Source organism: Juglans microcarpa x Juglans regia, chromosome 7S, assembly GCF_004785595.1.
Source record: "Juglans microcarpa x Juglans regia isolate MS1-56 chromosome 7S, Jm3101_v1.0, whole genome shotgun sequence".
Lineage (NCBI taxonomy): Eukaryota > Viridiplantae > Streptophyta > Magnoliopsida > Fagales > Juglandaceae > Juglans > Juglans microcarpa x Juglans regia.
Genome location: NC_054607.1, coordinates 1235460 through 1254765, shown reverse-complemented (window position 1 = coordinate 1254765; position 19306 = coordinate 1235460). Strand labels below are relative to the sequence as shown.

General features: G+C 34.6%; 3 protein-coding genes across 6 annotated transcripts; 1 reads left to right on the top strand and 2 right to left on the bottom strand.

Moving 5' to 3' along the window:
• Window positions 1-90: 90 nt before the first annotated feature.
• On the bottom strand, window positions 91-2010 carry LOC121241686 (cysteine proteinase inhibitor 6). Its single transcript, XM_041139566.1, has 4 exons — window positions 1874-2010; window positions 1332-1560; window positions 901-1046; window positions 91-453 (listed from the first exon to the last, which is right to left on the bottom strand). The coding sequence occupies exons 1-4, from the start codon at window positions 1997-1999 to the stop codon at window positions 316-318; spliced, it is 639 nt and encodes a 212-aa protein (XP_040995500.1). The 5' UTR covers window positions 2000-2010; the 3' UTR covers window positions 91-315.
• Window positions 2011-2114: 104 nt separating this feature from the next.
• On the bottom strand, window positions 2115-9197 carry LOC121241682 (cytochrome P450 72A397-like). Of its 3 annotated transcripts, none has more exons than XM_041139559.1 (7): window positions 8776-9186; window positions 7852-8051; window positions 7104-7748; window positions 6669-6819; window positions 5291-5467; window positions 4675-4844; window positions 2115-2269 (listed from the first exon to the last, which is right to left on the bottom strand). In XM_041139559.1, exons 1-7 carry the CDS (start codon window positions 9083-9085, stop codon window positions 2222-2224), a joined length of 1701 nt encoding a protein of 566 aa, XP_040995493.1. In that variant the 5' UTR covers window positions 9086-9186; the 3' UTR covers window positions 2115-2221. The 3 variants fall into 3 exon arrangements, with proteins under 3 accessions (XP_040995493.1, XP_040995491.1, XP_040995492.1); XM_041139557.1 differs by lacking the exon at window positions 2115-2269 and adding an exon at window positions 3324-3909 and having other exon boundaries at window positions 8776-9197; XM_041139558.1 differs by lacking the exon at window positions 2115-2269 and adding an exon at window positions 3324-3909 and having other exon boundaries at window positions 5297-5467; window positions 8776-9185.
• Window positions 9198-9929: 732 nt separating this feature from the next.
• Window positions 9930-14987, top strand: LOC121241683 (65-kDa microtubule-associated protein 5-like). Of its 2 annotated transcripts, none has more exons than XM_041139560.1 (11): window positions 9930-10047; window positions 10664-10867; window positions 11085-11330; window positions 11432-11647; window positions 11723-11878; window positions 11967-12126; window positions 12242-12393; window positions 13159-13246; window positions 13703-13776; window positions 13856-13930; window positions 14516-14987. In XM_041139560.1, exons 1-11 carry the CDS (start codon window positions 9979-9981, stop codon window positions 14777-14779), a joined length of 1704 nt encoding a protein of 567 aa, XP_040995494.1. In that variant the 5' UTR covers window positions 9930-9978; the 3' UTR covers window positions 14780-14987. The 2 variants fall into 2 exon arrangements, with proteins under 2 accessions (XP_040995494.1, XP_040995495.1); XM_041139561.1 differs by having other exon boundaries at window positions 13873-13930; window positions 14516-14653.
• Window positions 14988-19306: the final 4319 nt, after the last annotated feature.

Sequence of the window (19306 nt, the reverse complement as noted above, 5' to 3'; positions counted from 1 at the left end):
CTGGAAGATTACATTCTTCTTCGCTTTAAACCTTTCTAAATTGCTTCTAGTATTAATTAAATATTTCAAATTTATAGGATATTTGCATGTAAAAAAAACTTTTTATCTGTAAACAAAAAGCTGTTATACCACCAGATGAACTGATGAAGTATATAAGACCGTAACATCACCAACCATGTAGATATCTTAAAATTCTTAGACCCTATTCCATTTTTTGTGGGCTGCCAAGCCGTACACTTGAAATAAACACATACGCAGATCATCAAATATACCAGGCCACACAATATCTTGTGAGGCTATAGATGGCAAATGAAGTCAGCCCTCATGTTGCTCCATCTGATTCAAATGAAAGCCACCTTCATTGTTCTTATGTACCTCCACTTTATAGTTTTCTTCTTTGCTTCCCCTTTTGAGCTTTAGAAGCAAGTCGAACTTTGCAAAATCTTCTATCACCTGTTTTCAAACATTCATCGATAAACATAAAGCTGGGGCCTTTTCAACCATAATACGAAGAAGACATGTAATGATGTCATTTTGCTTCAAACAGCATAAGATGGATATTGTTGCAACACAGTGTCATTTTGTACTTCTAACATGTGTTTGATTCCCAACCAATTTCAAGTAGTTATAATCATCTACAATCATTTATGAAGCATTAGTATGTATTTACCCTCACATAGAGATGTTAATAGAGAAGGAAACATGTTTTCTTCCATTTGATTCACCATGCAGTGAAAATACAATAGTGAATATAGGATACATGGACTTGTGTCAAGATATAGGTCCTTCAGCGTTTTTAACCAAATGAATGAAGTTTTAATCACTATTAAAGAATGATGCATTGAATACATAGGTAGCTCCTGAACACAAGACTACAATAGAATATTAAAGGGCACTGACCTCTGCCTTTGCATGAATGACATCTTGAAGTTCATAAGGGAACAACGAGTTAGACCTTTGCTGGATGGTCTTGACAGCATGATTTGCTGCGTCCTGAACTTGGGGATCATTTGGTGGCACTGCTTGCCATCCTGAGCCATGCCCACCTAATCACAATCACAGCCAAGCCAAGTATCACTGACCTTGCTTTGTTGTATTTCACCATATGCTACATGGGGAGGATACCATTTTATCGAGGAACAACACTTGAGCAGGTCAGGTCAGATCAAAAGAACACAACTTTTCGAAGTTATTGATCCCGAGTAGTCGAATGGTCTAAAATTTATCTTCTCATTGCAAGTTCTTTTATAAATTAAATTGCTTAGATCTCTTACTAGCTCAAAATACAGTAAAAAACCACTATAAAGACCATGAAGGGAGTTATTAGCCACCTTTCTTAACACCAAGATCTGAAGAGGTAAATGGCGAAGATGAGTGGGCAGCATCGGCATGCTTGAACTCCTGCAATTCCTTGAAGTTGATCCACGGCTTCACCCAAACCTTGGCTTCGTATAGCTTCTTCTTACCTGCATCGGTTGCCTCCAGAGTAAGATGATGCAATGTACCGGCCACCACTTGTTCTTGCGCCTTCACAACCCGTGCAAACTCCAGCAGCGCATTCTTCAAAAGCAGATAGACAAAGACAGACAGAGACAGAGAGATCAGAGCAATAATTCAAGAGCAATTCGAAACCTGACTTTACACAACAGCACCTATTGAATTGAGTTTTAATCGAACGCGAGCGAGGAACGCTACGGCTGATTAAACTCATCATATTTAGAATGAAAAATGATAAGTTGACAATTTCCTTACAATTTGTATACAATTAAATAACTGATGATTTAACAACTGCCAATCAATGGAAATTCTTTTAAATCCTAGGAGGAAAATCAAGCACGCCCAGAAAATCCAATTCCACAAATAAAAATAAAACCTCTTTCTTGTTGTGTTCTTCGACGGCGAAACGAGCGAGGCCTTCGACATCGGCGCTGTTCTGAATTGCTGCAGCTTGTCCTTCTGCTTCTCCTTGTGATTCGTGAACACCTCTTAGGGTTGCCATTTTCACAGAGTCCGTATGATTCCAGTAGAGGAGAGAGTGCACGACAAAAATCACCACTTCTAACACCAACGGAAACGGCAGAGATTGCAACTCAAACTCCAACTGCGACGCATCTAATGTAAAAACTCAAAATAAAAGGAAGGAAAGGGACTCTCTCCTGCCGCTTCGTGCGCTGACGTTCTGACACGTGTCCTAAACGTGTCTATCTGGGCCCATCACGCTTCATATTCTTCCTTGAATCCTTCCTTCTATGCTTCTTCCTTGCTTAATCTGCAAGGTCTGATGCAAAAAGAGTAATAAAGATGAATAGCGTGGGTCACCTTTAGGGCAGGTTTGTCGGCAAAGAAAATACGAGATTTTATCTGATAATTATCATATTTTTAAATTTTCGTATAAAACGTAATAAACAATTTAGTTTTTTTAAATAATAATAATATTAAAAATAATATCCTAATAATATTTTATTCAACTTTTAACTTTTATCTAAAATCATTTCATCTCAAAGCAATACTACATACAGTTTTCATTTGAAGATTGCATGTGTAAGCCTAATCAATTATCTTTAATTTTTTTTAAAATTACAATAATATTATTGTCAAAATAGTACGTTTTACCATTTAATAAAGGGTTTACACATACAGTATTCAAATAGAAATTGTAATTAGAATTTCTCTCCATCTCATCTCACTATCAAACAGGATCTTAATATATTTTACTTGCTACCTATATATTTATAATTATATTTATACTTTTATTTATAAACTTCATTTGTCAGCTTTCTTTTGAAACTTAAATTTTAAATTTTAAGTTTCATAATTTTTAATCTATCAATAACTCACATGTGAAGATGTAAATTTTTTATAAAATTCTTTCAAATACTTTTAGTATTTTCCTTTTCTTAATCCAAGGTTCTCAACATATGAGTACATATATATATATATATATATAAGTTTCTGACTTTAGAATAGTAAAAGAATTTTATAAAACTAGATTCAAAGAGATATATCAAATCTATTCAATAATAAAAGTAAATTTACAATATGACATATTACATCAAATTACGTTAATTTATAAATTTATTTTTATAAAAACAGTTATCAAATTGTAATATTTGTATAAAATTTGATTTTTCTTTATTATATACAATTGTTTTTAAACTCGATTTTAAATAAAGTAAATTCTAAATCGATAATTCATAATTGTACTTAAACACCTGTATACACAAATTAAGCAGTTTACTTTCATTCCTTTCACTAAAAGTTCATCTCAAACGGGAAAAAAAAAAAAAAAACATTTATAATTGCTGCATGGAATACACCAATTTCATACAATATTATACAAGCTATATTTGCTAAGCAATACGTCCTTATACATATTCAGTCAGTATTACATTATATAGCATTAATTCACTCCTCGAGGAGAGAACAAAAAAAGAAAAAAGAAAAAAAAGATGAGAAACGAGGTCTAAATCCAATGGTGGGGGCCAAAAAAACTGAGAGCACGAGGCTCTGCTGCAACAATATGCCCTGAATGCTTCAGAAAAACCAAATTGTCATGGCAATAAGACAGCAGTTCAGCTATTTTAAAAACAGTCCTATTTTGAGTTTTCTATAAGCAACTCATGTAGCATCCTCCACTTTGCAGCCAACGAGCAAAAACATGAGCAACTGAAAGAAATACACTTCCCCCCATCGACTTTGAGATGCATTTCCACCCATGACTTGCAATTAAAAGAAACAAGTGATGATGTAGAAACACTATAATCACACTCAGCAAGCTTTCAGTGCCTTTTCTTTCAGCTTTCAGCTGTTCCTTCTTACAAAAACTATATCTGGACTGGGGAGAAGCTGAAAAATAGTGTCGTTCATTGTCGGTTCTGATTCACCCTTGGATCCTGACTCCAGTCTTATCTGTATGTTGGATCCACATAAAGAACAATTAGACTTCATAGACACATTTTTTTTATCAGTAAATAAGAATTTTATTAATATAGGTGAAGCCAAGTACAGGCGGACACACATTCCCAATTAGGAAACCTAGACTTCCAAATATATAGACCTCGATGCATGAGTTTACTCATCATTCTCTGATAGACTGACAAGATCTATATCGGAGCACCAAAAGAAATAATTGAAGAAATTGAAATTTTCAATAGAAGTAGTGACAAACCCAACACCAAAGGCTCACAAACTAACATTAAATTTCCTATCAAGTAGTTTAGAAATTGAATAAGAATTCTAAAGATTTTCATCGAAGCAAACGTGGAGAAATCAAAACTACAGAAAGTATCTACTAATTTCAAGGCTGCAGCGAGTTATAAGTTCCTTGACTGTCTTCCCAATTCTTTTATAGGGTGGACGAGTCTTAAAAAATGAAGAAACATCACTTTTTAGCCATAAGGGTCTTTTAATAAGATCCTGCTCTTGGGTGGATGCTGAAGAACCCTAGGAGACATGCTTAGATACCTAGTGTAATGCTAGGATCTTTCCCCTTTATCTTTCTTTCCTAGCCCTTAATAATTTCAATCTCACGTTTTAAGCTTTGAACCAGATGATATCCCATGAAAAGTAACATTGTATCAAAATCTCAGTGTTCTAGCAATGATGCAAATAAATTTTAAATTTTGTTTGCTTGAGTAAAATGGGAAGAAAAAGGTAAGAAATTATTGCACAAACCTCATATTGTTCCAGCAATGATGCAAATAATGTCGCAACTCCTTGAATTACAAATTTCTGACCCACACAAGCACGTGTACCAGAACCAAAGGGAAGAAACGCCACATTATTGTTTGGATCATTTAAGAAGAAGGAGCTGTCTCCTGGACGTACACATTTTTCAGCATTCCCTGATAACAAATATTACCATATATTCATTATGGTTATAGACCGCTTCAACCTTTATGATGTGATAACATGCTAAAGTTGGTACATGATTATTCCCCAACACTTTATCATGTAGACTAGAGGAGGGTGATCAAATGAAAGAGAAGTTTGGATGCATATGATGCTGAAGCTACACATCTAAAAAATTTATTAATGTAAATCATATTCATTTGCGAGGTATAACCAAGTCATCTATATTGTGTGAAGAAGAAGAAGATATTATGTAAAATGAACAGACAGACTAGAGAAAGTGTCATGAAATAAACTATTAACTGCCAGAAGGGAATGAGATGGGCATTGTGGATATTGAACACCAACAACTAGGTTATTTATCAATGGCAGTATAATTGGCACATAAACTACAGTAAAACTATGGAAAATTAACAAAGGAATTAAGTAGGAGTGAAACCTCTGCATGATGTATCAAGCACCAAATCAGATCGATTTTCAGCCTTTGACAAAAACCGATATGGGTTGAATTCACTGGCATCTTGCCCCCAACTGGAATCATCCATCTGTACCAACTGTACAGGCACGACCATTACTGCTCCAGCTGGAATGGTTACCCCAGTTTTGAGACTGATGTCTGGAAAGTATGAGGAAGAAAGAAAACAAAAACTAGTGATTACAAAAGAAGAGCAATTAACAATCAAGAAGTTGCAGTGAATAAATGTAACAAAGGCATGGCAAATAAATTTAAATAGGTGCTAAAATATAGGGAAATATTATACAGCTTGAAACTGAAGTTTCACAGGAGTGTCATATCTAATGAACCCCACAGCATTGTCTCCTTATAGGATAAACAAGACAATAAATTGTTGGAAAAAAGCTCGTGAAAGTTCTACAAAGTCCTTTGTGCACTCTGTCTCCACTAAAAATGCCATTTACACCATCCTCTTATAGTGCAACTTAGTCCACAATAGATACAATTTTTACAGAAAAAGAAAAGAAAATAAAATAAAAGAAGCTTTAGAGATGAAGCTGAATTTCCAAGATCCACCCACCTGAAAATAAACTACTATATATGTTATGTAAAAGGAAAATATAACAAAAAAAAAAAATTTTTGCTCAACATCTAAGTATATGTATTGTGCTGTGAATAAACTGTGAACATAGTCAATTTCATTTTTTTTATAGGTAAAAGTAAAAATTTATTGAAACACAGCAAAAGGCGTTGCCTGAGTACACAGGAAGTGTACAGAAGAAAACACCTAATTACAAAGGAAGTATGCATAGTCAATTTCATGTTGCCAATGTATTCATGTATTTTAATGCCTTCACAAGGCTGTGTGGCCCACTAACTAAAGCTATATTATTTTTAGCTAAAGTGTTTTGAACAACTTCAATCTGAAAGTCAATCCTCTCCATAACACGTCAACCTTCCCTTTTTTTTTTAATGTGCAAGGGCATCATGTTTGATGCCACCACGTGCTATATAGCTAGCGGCCTTTGCAATCTATTCCATCTGGCACATTAACAGAAAAGAGAGCACAGATCATGTAAAGAGATTCACCTCATCAGTACAAAACTGTAACTTGCTTATCTATTTACGGTTGTGCAAGTGCTACCATCTCTAAATTTTCATATAAACATAATGCATATGAGATATATTGTGTGCATACAATTTCTACAGCATCCTTCCGTTGGAGTAATAGAAAATAAAACATATGGACATTAATGTTCAAGAAAAACCCTAGGCATCCTAGCACGGAAGTTATGCATACACAAACATAGACAGAGACAGACAGGGAGACTTGATATGCAAAGTTAAGCAAGCAATGCCTTACCATGTTTCAAAGAACATCTCTGAAGCAAAGGCCCAGATGGGAGAAGGCGAGCAGACTCGTAAACAGTTGCTAATAATAAATGCATCTTATCAACACATTGTTGGTCTTGTTTCATTGACCCATTCCTTGTCATAATTATCTCCGCATAAATCTGCAAAATATGCATAAATTACAATGTTGGAGGTTCTGTCTTAATATGCCACCAAAAACAATTTGCTCCTGATATTCTATCTCTTGAAAAACAAGTTAGAGCAGAGTTAAATCTCAAATTAAACAACCTGAGACCAAAGCACATTTTACATATATATAAAACTGAATTATGGTTAACCTTCCAAACACCAAAATAAGAAGTACATGTTTGAATAAAAGCTTCTGGAAAGAGGGGGGGGGGGGGGGGGTAGTTGAAAGAATGAGAGGAAAGAAAAAAAAAATTACCTTATCCTGAAGTTTAGGATGTGTCACAAGCCTCACCAATAAATTATCAATCAACCCCGTGGTAGTTAGGCATCCATGGAACATCACCCCCATGATATTTCCACATGGTTCTTCTCTTGCACTAAGATGACCATTCAACTCACGTGAGAATAAGTTATCTGGCATCTCAACACCAGAACAAGATGGTGCACCAGATGCAGACTCCATTCCCATATTTACATTTTCATTATGAAGGTTTTCATCCTTGTGAAGAAAAAATTTGTAGTTCTTTCGGCACTGTTGAACAATATCTTGAGTTAAGAATTTCAACTTTGTGCATAAATGCTGGTATCTCCAAAATCCCTGTTTCCAGTAAGGAGTAACACTATATGAGGCCCAAAAACAAGCATCTTTAGCAATCATCATGAGGAGCTCCTCATAAGCAGTTGCCTTGGACCAAACCAAGAATGTATCTCCAAAGAGCGTGGACCCCAATAAGGTAAAAGCCATATGTTGAGAAACCATTTTACAATCAAAATTGCCTTCAGCCATGAACTTGTTTACTCTCTCCATGATACAGTCAACAACCTTTGTAGGAATCACAGGAGCTCTCTCAATCAATCTCCCATTCAATTCTGTTGCCAATGATTCCCTTCTCCTTTGCACCTGCATATGACAGTACAAAACATCAATACATTGTTACAATGGAGAACAAATGAGAGGGAAAAAGAAAAAAAGATGGAGTTGGAAGGAAGACCTAATCTCGTACCTTCTCAAAGGATGAAACAAAGAGGCTCGATGGCCCAAAGGCCAAACGGAATGCCCTCCCAGTCAAAGGTAATTTATCCTCAGCCTTTAAAAGCATCTCTTTGATAAGTTCTGGATCGTTCATTGACACCAAAAGCTGAGTAGGACCCAACCACAACTTGACAATCGATCCATACTTCTTGTGCAAAACTGATAAAACTTCTGAAAGCCAAAAGGGCAGGTACGTCATACCATTTACAAAGGAACACACACCCAAAATATAAAAAAGAAGCTAATTCCAAATCATCCAATACTATAAGCAGTTGATCATTAGCAGATATATTCAGTGCTTGAATCTGGGAGTAACGAATGGATTCCATTTCAGCTTGAATCATCTGATGTAGTTTAATATCATATAATTTCAATCAAATAAAGAAAACAATCTACTATTCATTCAAAGGCAAAGATTCATTTCCATATTTTGAGTATCAAAGTAGAGTATTTAACATTGCTTTATTGTTGTCGTTAGTGATGAAGATGATGAATCTGGGCATCGTACGAGACATAGCAACTTGTCAGACTGGATACGATAAATAGGAAAAGCCATAAGCATAGATTTAAATGCACAATACAATATAGAAACTCATCATCTACAAGAATGATAGGTCAGAGAAAATTTCTCAAGATTAAAAAATAAAACACTAAATCTGTTTGGCTTAAGAGAAACCGCATGAATACAGTGGAATAAAACACCGACTTCTAATCATTCAATATCTAGACCCTATCAATTCAACAACCTGTCTCCCTGAGTTGCAGAAAGAGCAAAATAGATTAAAAAAAAACGCCTTTTCTTTTTCTCCAATCTTCTAGTTAAAAGTCTCAAATTCCTATTTAATTTCACCATCAACCAAACGGTAATTGAAATTCCGAAGTGAATCGAACTGACCAGTGAGATTTTCCCGGGAAATGAGCTTGGAGTGGCCGTAGAAAGAGGGACACGGAGGCCCGGGGATCTTCCTGGCCTGGGCCCAAGCCCGGAAGACCTTAACAACTTTCCGGAGCAGAAGAGCGGTGACGGCGATGAGGGAAACCCAGAGGAAGGCATTGAATTCCCAGGTGACGAAGTCCATGAGCAAATGATGAGAGAATTCCTGGGAATCGCAAGTCTCGGATTTAGTTTTCGAGGACTGGAGTAGAGAGGCGAGGAAATCGGTAGTGGTAGTCGTACTTAGAGCTGCTGTTTCACAAGATTTCATTTTCTCATCGGGGAAAGGGAGGGGTCTCTGAGGCGTCTGGAGGCTCTGACTTTTTCGGACTCTGAAATAAATGCCTCGCTTTTGAGCCTAACATGAAAAAAGACCAAATTTTAATAAAAAAAAAAATTTCTATTTTTGTGTATTTCTTTTATATGTTATATACAATTATTTTTTTACATGCTATTATGATAGATTAGATTGTAACATTTATTTTATATTAAAAAAATACAGCTAATCAAATTAATTAAGTACATAAATAATAAATAAAAATAACTGTAAATAAAATTTTTATATAAAAAATAAGAAAATCTTGATCTTTCTTTCTTTTTCTTAATCTAAATATTTTTTTAATATATTTCATTATTTTCACAAAATTAAATGAATCATCTTTAGAAATTAAAAAAAAAATCGTACATTTTAACACGTCCATAAAACGAACACATCCCATAATAAAAATTATTAAAAAGTAAAAGTCCGTGACTTTTGTCGGAATCTCATCATTTAAGACTACGTTTCAACGATAATTTTTGTTGTCGAGCGTAATTATCGAGATTAGAGCAGATCTTAATTATAAGCTCTTTAAATGGATTTTCAATCCCATGGTGTTTGGAGAAAAAGAAAATTCCAAAAGGAGAAATAGTAAATAAAAAGCATTGGCGCCAAAAAGCAACCCAAAAATCCGTGGGATTCTTCTTCTCGCTCTTTGACTCTCAAAACACTCAATACCAAATCTGGGAATCTTTGAAAACTTGGAATGGAAAAATTTTAGCAGAAAAAAGAAACCAAAAATGCTCAAAAACAGCAAAGACGCCTCGTAAAGCTAATCACTCGGGGGACTTCGCAGTCGGTTACTCAGATCTCTTGCTTCTTCTTGGCCTTCCAGTTGCCGTGAAATGACGAGTATGCTACCCACACTCTCTCCGTCTCGCACCACTTGCGCATCCCTCCTTCGCGAATTGCAGGTTCCCTCTATCTCTCTGCTCGCTTTCTGTTTCATCGCTTTGATCTGTGATGCTAATGCGGATGATTCAGATGTGTGTTTTCCTATTTTCAATTTTGCTATGATTTTCTTCTTTCATTCCCGTTTCGTTTGGTTATTGGAGGTAAATAAGAGAAATGGTAACCGAATCAAACTGTTCGTTTATGTAGGCGATTCTGGGTTAATGATTAAAAAAAAAATTAAACTTTGGTTAAAAATGGTGACTATGAAACCAAAAATGTGAGAATTCCCAACTTTCTTGGTGACCAAACAGAGCTTAAATCATTGCCTATTTGCTTTACTCACGTTGATTTTGACGCTGAAAGCAAATGATTATATACATTTCTCTTCTCGTTTGGTACACGTAGCAATAAGTTTGCGGAGGTGAAACTTAGGGTACCCATTTCCCATTTCAGGCCCCAATCTCATGCAGGGCAGTTCAAAGCTCCTAACGGTGTCGTACTAGTTCAGTTCAGCTTTTTATTTTATTTTATTTTTAATTTGTTTTCCTACAATGCTCTGAATTCATGCAAATCCAGCAATTTTGCTAAATGTGTAATCTTTTATACATATGGTTTCGTTGTTCGTAATTCATATAGAAACTATGGGATGAAATTGGGGAGACTGACAGCGACAGGGACGAGACGCTTCTACAACTCGAGCAAGAGTGCCTCGACATTTACCGGAAGAGGGTTGAGAAAACAAGAAAGTACAAGGCTGACCTGCATCAGTCATTGGCTGAGGCTGAAGCTGAAATTAACAATATCGCCTCTGCCCTTGGGGAACATGCCTTCTTTTCAAGGGTTCGCCACTTTTTACACAATTCATGGTCTTATTGCTCCTATTTCCATGCAAAAGATGCATTTCTCTATTGAGTTTTTATATGCCTCCGCTATTAGGGACCTTACCATCTGCTACGTGCTTTTGCACTATATTTTAATATTGTACAATATAGCTCGCTAATTAAATCATCTTGCATGTATTTGTTGAGTTGGTTTCCTTTTTGCAATGTTTGGAAAGGGAAGAGGCACTCTTAAGGAGCAGATATCTGCCATAAAACCCATATTGGCGGAGTTGAGGTCAAAGAAGCAAGAAAGAGTTAAGGAATTTTCAGAAATACAGACTCAGGTTGTTCAGATCTGTGCAGAAATAGCAGGCAATGGTGAACCTAACACTTCTTCTGATCCACAAGTTTCTGAAAGTGATCTGACAGTGAAGAAGTTGGGAGAGCTTAAGTCACATCTTCAGGAACTTCAGAATGAAAAGGTTCCTTTGACAACAGTGACTTAGAGTTTAAGTTGTAGCATGCAAGTAATAATGAGCAATTCATTTCACTTGTTTGCTCTATTGTTTTGCTTAAATTGCAGATTTTCCGATTATTAAAGGTCAACAGCCATATTGATGCTGTCCATGAGCTGTCAGCTGTGTTGTCAATTGATTCTTCTAGGACGCTTAATGAAGTACACTATAGCTTGACTGATCCCTCAGGTAGTCAATTAAAGAGCATCAGCAACAACACACTTGCTAGATTAACGGGGTTGATCCACTCGCTAAGGCAGGAGAAACAACAAAGGCTACAAAAGGTGACTTAACAGTAGTATTATATCCATAAATTTACCCACGGGTTTCTTTCTCTTATGCATTTTGTTTTACTGAAGTTGCATAATGTTGGGAGGACACTGGTAGAGCTATGGAATCTCATGGGCACGTCAGTTGATGAGCAAAAAGGTTTTGAGCATGTAACTAGCTTAATTTCTTCCTCTGTAAATGAGGTGTCAAGGCAAGGGTGCCTTGCTCTTGATATCATTGAAAAGGTGATGCTTAATATCTTTAATTTTCAAGAATTGCTTCTATTAAGACAATACTGTGTAGCAGTTAGTGCTGCTTTATAAACTGTTTCAGACTGAGCTAGAAGTTGAACGATTGAATGTTCTGAAAGCCACAAAGATGAAGGAGTTGGTGTTCAAGACGCAAAATGAACTAGAAGAAATCTATAGAGGCGTTCATATGGATGTAGATGGTGATGCAGCACGGCAAATTCTCATCAGCCTCATAGATTCTGGTTGGCTTGATTCTTCTTGTTTTGTGTTTATTGTACTTGATCTTGAAAACATGTTTTTTGAGGTAGAAACTGTAACAGACTTGCTATATGGTTGTGCTCACACATATCTTCACAGGTAATGTGGATCTGTCTGATCTTCTTTCAAATATGGAAGATCAGATTGCGAAAGCCAAAGATCAAGCTCTAAGCAGGAAGGATATTGTGGACAAGGTAGAGAAGTGGAGATATGCAATCGAGGAGGAGAAGTGGCTGGAAGAATATGAAAGGGTAAAATATCTTGAAATTTAGTTTTTCTATTTTCCAATCCCTTTTCTCAAGAGTAAGGCTGATATCTTGCTGCCAGCTGCTACTATTGTTGGATAATCTATTGACTTTTATGAGTAAAAGACGCAAAATTTTCTGCAAGCATTCCAATTTGTTTCTTTTCTTTTTTTTCTTTTTTTTTTTTCATTTTTCATTTTAGCTTTTTATACCATGTTCAGTTTATGTTAATGACTGACTTTTATTTTAATAATATCTAATCCTATGAATTACTTGTTTCACTAGAATTATGGCTTAATACATTGTATATTGACAAATATCCCAACAAAAAAAACCGTGGATGTCACAGTTGGCTAGAGTGTGCTTTTCGAGATGGTATAAAAAGAATGCATGTCTTTAGAATTGAAATTAGCTACTGAAAGACATCAGTGAATGGAGTAATATCTGATGCGAGATTGGGGATAAGAATTTATAGATCTTTGGTTATCAGAAGTTTTATCTAAAATATTAGTATGAAATTCTTAGAAGTGCTTAAGAAGACCAATCCCACCACCATTATTGTTTTTTTTATTCTTTTGTAAGAATTTGAAAGTAGGGTGGATAATGTGTTGGGATGTGGTTGTACATTATTGTTATATGCTGTACATTATTGTCATATACACGACCTATGTATGGCTGCTTGCCTCCCAAATATGGTTTTAGAGACCTACGCAAAATGAGAAAACATAATTTTCATTTTTCATCAACTAACTTGTTCGTTTCATTGTCTAGGATGAAAATCGATATAGCGCTGGAAGAGGAGCACATAAAAATCTGAAACGTGCTGAGAAAGCACGGAATCTGGTCAGCAAAATACCATGTGAGCTTGTAATCTCCATTCATTTGTATGATTAGCTTATATATTATTTATAATTTATATAATCATGACTTCAATGATCAAGTTACTTTGTTGTTAAGGTATGCCATACAGCCAACCCAGCTATTGGAATTTCACGACCCTATTTGTACTTAGAAATTGATTTTTTAGTCTTTTGATTTTAGGATAAGAGATATTAACAAAGCTGCTATTGTTATCAAGTGGTGGTACTGTTTTTTCTTCTTTTTCGCTATTTTGATATAGCCGTTAGTTACTTATGACCGATTCCTGGTATATGGTCATGTTGTGAGGTTTGACATCTATGTAGTTCACTCACTAAATCCAGTTAGGTTTGCTACTTAATTTCTTTATGGAGATAATAATTTATCTAATTCATTTATATATGCACCTTTAAGACTTGAAGTGTCGTCAGGTGAAATCTGACTCCTTTTTTTATAGCTATTTCTGAGAATTTGACTGCAAAAGTAAAAGCCTGGGAGATGGAGAAAGGAATCCCTTTCTTGTACGACAAGGTAATTAACCAGTTTGTAATTGTTTAATGTTCATCTGAGTTAATAGATGCTATAATAAGCATACTGATTTCAAGTTCAGGAACCCATCTTATGTAGCTTGGAAGAGTATATTGTATTAGGCCAGGAGAGACAAGAGGAAAAGCGTAAATTTCGGGTATGCTTATAATACCTTCTTTAGGTTGCATATTTGTTTACCAATAAAGAAAAGGATGCATATATGTCACTGATCTCCATTTTGTCGACATGTATATAATGATAAATTTTCTTCTGACCTGTCCAGCCGATAATTTTGAATGCCTACCATGGATCTGATCCATCATCCAAGGAATTAATTTTTCCCCCACTAACCTTAATGAGCCATGATTACTTTTTTGGAAAATGCAAACACTTAATACTTCCCTGAATAATGTGGAAGAGAAGCTGGATAACTCCTTAGTCATTCTGCGTTGTACAAACTTGGCATTGCTAGTGGAATCAACCCATTGCCTCTCTTTATGCTATACATATATAAAACCTTAGTCATACTATCATATTGTTTTCATCAGATGGTTCTTCAAAGTGGTATATTCAAATTGTTAAAAATATACAGGACAGATAACTTGTTAACTATGTTGCATGGATTTGGGTATGGATGTTTGGTGTGGGTACATTCAAGCTAGGCTTGTTTTTCTTAAAAAAATCACCTTTCTCAATATTACCGCTTGTTGACTTGCCTTTTTTTATCTGGCTTGTATTGCAGGAGCAGAAACGGCTGCAAGAACAACTTGCTGCAGAACAAGAGGCCCGCTTTGGTTTGAGGCCCACACCAAAAAAGCCATTGGGTCAAAGCACCAATGTTAACACCATGGTTGGGACTCCCACTGGTCGTCGTCTGGCAACTCCTTTGGGCCGCCGTGGAATATCAGCTGGGAAGGAACATAAAGAGAGTGGCCGGGTCAATAACATAGTTACTGAAAACTACGTCGCGCTTCCAAAGGATGATTCGGTCTCACAGGCCAGTTAGGCTACTCTCTCATGGTTTTTGACTGATTGTAAATGAGCATGCATCCCCAGCCCCTGGTGCAGTTCCTATAATTTTTTGTTTCTTACGGTAGAAAACTTATAATGAGAAGTACAGATTGGGATAATCATAAATAAGAACATGGTAATGCCTTCACGGCTTTACATTGGAGACCAAATTATTGTGCATTGCGTGAAAGATGCATAATCTATATGTGAATTTCATGTTCAACCATTATAGGATCAGCATGTAGGACCCAGCATCAGACAAGTTTAAATTATTTCGCAGGAATTAGATCTGAGCAGGTAAGAATTGGTGTAGACAATGTTGGTACATGAGGAAATCCCTCATTTTGTCAGACAAGTTCAATATTCATCTTTCAGAGCATCTGTCACTTGTGTTGGAGTGCTTTCTTAGATACAACTTTGTGCAACTACTACAGCCTCAGCAACCAGAGGTATGCTTACGACCTCTTTCTCAGGAGTATGAAAGTCATGAGTTCCACTTTGATGCCATGGTGCTTGTTTTACAGTTATTGTCAAAGCCATTTCCATTTCCATTTCCATTCCTCCAATTTAATAGATGGAATTATAATGTTAAGGATTGATCAGAAATTGGAAAATGTTGTGGAAATTAGGACTTTTTGCCTAGCTAGTACTTCTGCAACTGCTTCACTTGTACGTTATATTTGACAAATATCAAGGGCAGTGTGCCATTATTATTCTCTAGATCAGGTGGGTTTGAACGCAATCTGTTCCATTGTCTTTTTATTTAAATACACGTATTTAAACATTAAGATAGAATGGTAAAAATGACGAATGACATGTTAATTAGGCGGAAGCCCAATTCTCTATCCAACAAATATGAAAAACTGTGACATCCATCATATTACTCTTCATCGTATATAGCACTGCAGCTACAGTGATTTTCACTATAACTGTAAGTGTCCGTGCGCACAGCAGCATTCATCCGACAACGATGTCTGTCCAAAAACATTTGTTCGCGAGACTTGCGCTCTTGCTTTTCACTCAATATGTCTCGTGCATGATGTTTGCGGCTCCTGCATGCATTGGGCATTGGCTTCTCATGCAAGGGCTCCCTGACAAGTTGATATATCATTGTGATCACACCGAAATGAAGAGTATCGATCGATCAATTAATCTCTGGCTCCCTATGCACATTTGTGAGAGAAAGTGAGAGTACATGACAGATGATTCGACTAGCTAGCTAGGAGTTTTTCTTTGGAGCCAACCTTAATACTTCTGCCCTCATTGAGTCATTTACAAGTAGCTAGGAATAGCTAGTATGCCCTCTCATTTTGTCTCTTCATTTTGACCGTTCATATATTTAATTTTTTTAATTTTTTTGTACTTACTGATTAAAGAATTGATTATTATTGTATTGATATTTTTTTATTTTTAAAAAATATTTAAAGATGTTAAAAATATATGAAAATATAAAATATAAAAGTTGAGTTTTGCTTAGGTAGCACGCTCAGCAATCACTGTTGGGCATCAGCCTAGCATTACTCTTACAAGTAGTACTCGAAGGAGGATTCAGCAAGAGATGGAACATTAAAGACATGGTAACTATATATTGTCATTTTCAGAAAAATACGAATCATGCTGCATGCAACTTAGCAAAAACTAAAATAATTTGTGAATTTGGAATTACGCCATTCACGTACGTGTTATATTTCATGGATGGTACGTAGTCTTAGAGTCTGTTTGTCAATACAATTGTTCTCAAGTATTTTCATATATTTTCAGATATTTTCTTCAAAAACATCACTTAAAAACAAAACATTTTTCAATTTAAAATCTCCAACTTTTTCATTTAATCATTACCTAATCAATATAATTTTTTCAAACTCCAAAATAAAAAACAATATTAATTTTTCAAATTTCAACATAAAAATAACATTAATAAATTATATTCAAACAATATTTTAACTTTATCATATTTTTATTCAACTTTTTCTTTCTCATTTCTCAAAATTCAATAAAACATCTTAAGTCAAATCATTTCACCACTAATTACAAATATATACTAAGATATTCTAAGTATCCAAACTAACTTTTAATTTGTGTTCTATGGATGTAAAGCTAGTTATCTATGGTGAAATCAATGAATGAATGGTACTAAAGAAAGAAAAACTTTGAAGAGGGAATATTATTTTATTGGAGATGCAAATCATATATGCCATTAATTGGTAATTGAGTTATAACTTATCATTCTCTGATCTAGTGCGTATGATGTGAAATCAGCAAATAAAAGAGGAGGAAAATAAAAATAAAAACAAGAGAGAGATCAGGAGGGGGGGAACGTGGAAGCAGGTGGTGGGAATTATTATTCGAGTTAGTGTGCTTGGTCAGGGTTCATGATTTCAATTCACCATTGGCTGCTTTCCTTCCTAATTCCTTCCCAACATCAATTAACAGTTCATGTACTATATATTACTTAAAAGTAAGATTGGAAATTACGTACCCAACTTCCCAAAAAGATCGAATCAAATAGAAATTAGTACTATATATACTTCATCTCGATCTTCTCTGTGCACAAAATTAGCTACATCCAACGCCTAGCTAGCCAGCTCCTTTGCTAATTATTCTGATATTTAAATTTAGTATATATATATATATATATATATATATATATAAAGGAGGAGAAATGAATTATACAAGTTTCAAATAAATAAACTTCACATAAATTTTTGTAAAAAATTAGACTTCACCTTAATAAAAATAAAATGTTTATTAGTAGAACCTATTTTTTTACAAAGAACTTGCACGAATTAAGTCTATCTATTTGAGTTTCGTACCTAACATTACTAGTAAAGAAACAAAATAAATAAATAAATAAATAAAGTTTCATTCCCCCACCCACACACACATATATATAGTATAATATTCCTATAGTGGAAGATTGTAGGAAGATCACAAACAAAGTTAATCAGGAACAAATCATTAACTTATAATGACAAACACCCCCCAAAGAAAACAACAGTATTAATTATTTGAGCCATCCACTGATCTTCACTTTTCATGAAAGAAAAATATAATAAATTCTTAAATCATTACAAGAAAAATGAGTATTTGTAAATGATTATTTGTAATGATAATGACTATTAATTGCAACGAAAACATATTCATTTCAATAAAAAATAATTATTTTGGCAGGAAATACTTAACCACAAATAAGCAGTTTTCTTATAATAAATTCTCTAAATAAATATGCATGCTATCGTTATCCACGAAATATACATGTGTGTGTATATATATATATATATATATATATGTATGTATGTGGGCAAGGAATCGACAATCATTCTTGCATGATTAAGAACAATTTGGGCCTATATATATATATATATATATATATATATATAGTGCATTCCCATGCAGATTAGCATTGCTAGCTTTTGTCTCGGATTATATGCCTTTTTTTACTTAATATATATGAATATTGTTATACCTTTTTTTTTATTATTCACGATCGATAAGAAGTGTACGTGTACGTAAGTGGTATTCTCGATCATCAGCTTAAATAAAGAGAACAGTAGTACTCTAAAGTATGGAAAAGACAATAATATATGCGGAGGATCGACAATATATCGCTGTCTGTCGCAATTTCAGGTGGTCTTGACGTTGGGTAATTATCAACAGCTTCCTACTACTGGCCCTATATATTAACTAAATTATTGGCATTAATTAATTAATATCCTCAATTTAATATATATTTCATATAATCGGATGAACTCGATCGAACTCGGGTTTTTCATGACAGATCATGAGTATGGATATATGGCCCGCCCGCTATGATGCATACATAATTAATATATATATATATATATGGTGAATTGTGATTACCAAATTAAAGATCATATATTACAATTTTACCTAAAAAAAGCACCCATTAATTTTCTTTTTGTTTCTAGGTCAAATCCTAGCCCTGGGAGCACTAAAACAAAGCACAAATCACCCCAAAAAAATCCTAAATATGAAAGATTGAACCCAACAATAACAGGGAAAAAAAAAACTTTGAAACAAAATAAATTGTGCATAAGAAAAGCAAAAGAATAAAATAAGAAATAGAAAAATGGTGCATATATAAGAAAAGAAAAGGAAATAGCAAGTACCTGAAAATATTTCTTAATCAATTTGGTCTAGCTATAATAACCACCAGATATAGCCACCAATCCCAAATTACTGTACCTAAAAGTCATCCTTTTAAAATTTACATAATCCAATATATATATATATATATATATATATATATACTATATTTGGGGTCTATTAACCAAATTGATCCTCAATATTGGATTTGCGTGTGCATAATCCATTAATGAGGATGCTCTAATGAATGAGTAAACCTCTCTTGTTGGACCGATTTTATGAGATAATGAGTTAAGCCCATAAATTTCTTCAACTAGCTAGATTATTTCATGAGAAAATCATTTTGGAACTATATATGTAATATTTATAATATATGGTGGCAGCTGATCATGAGTACCTAGAATTGGTACGTTTT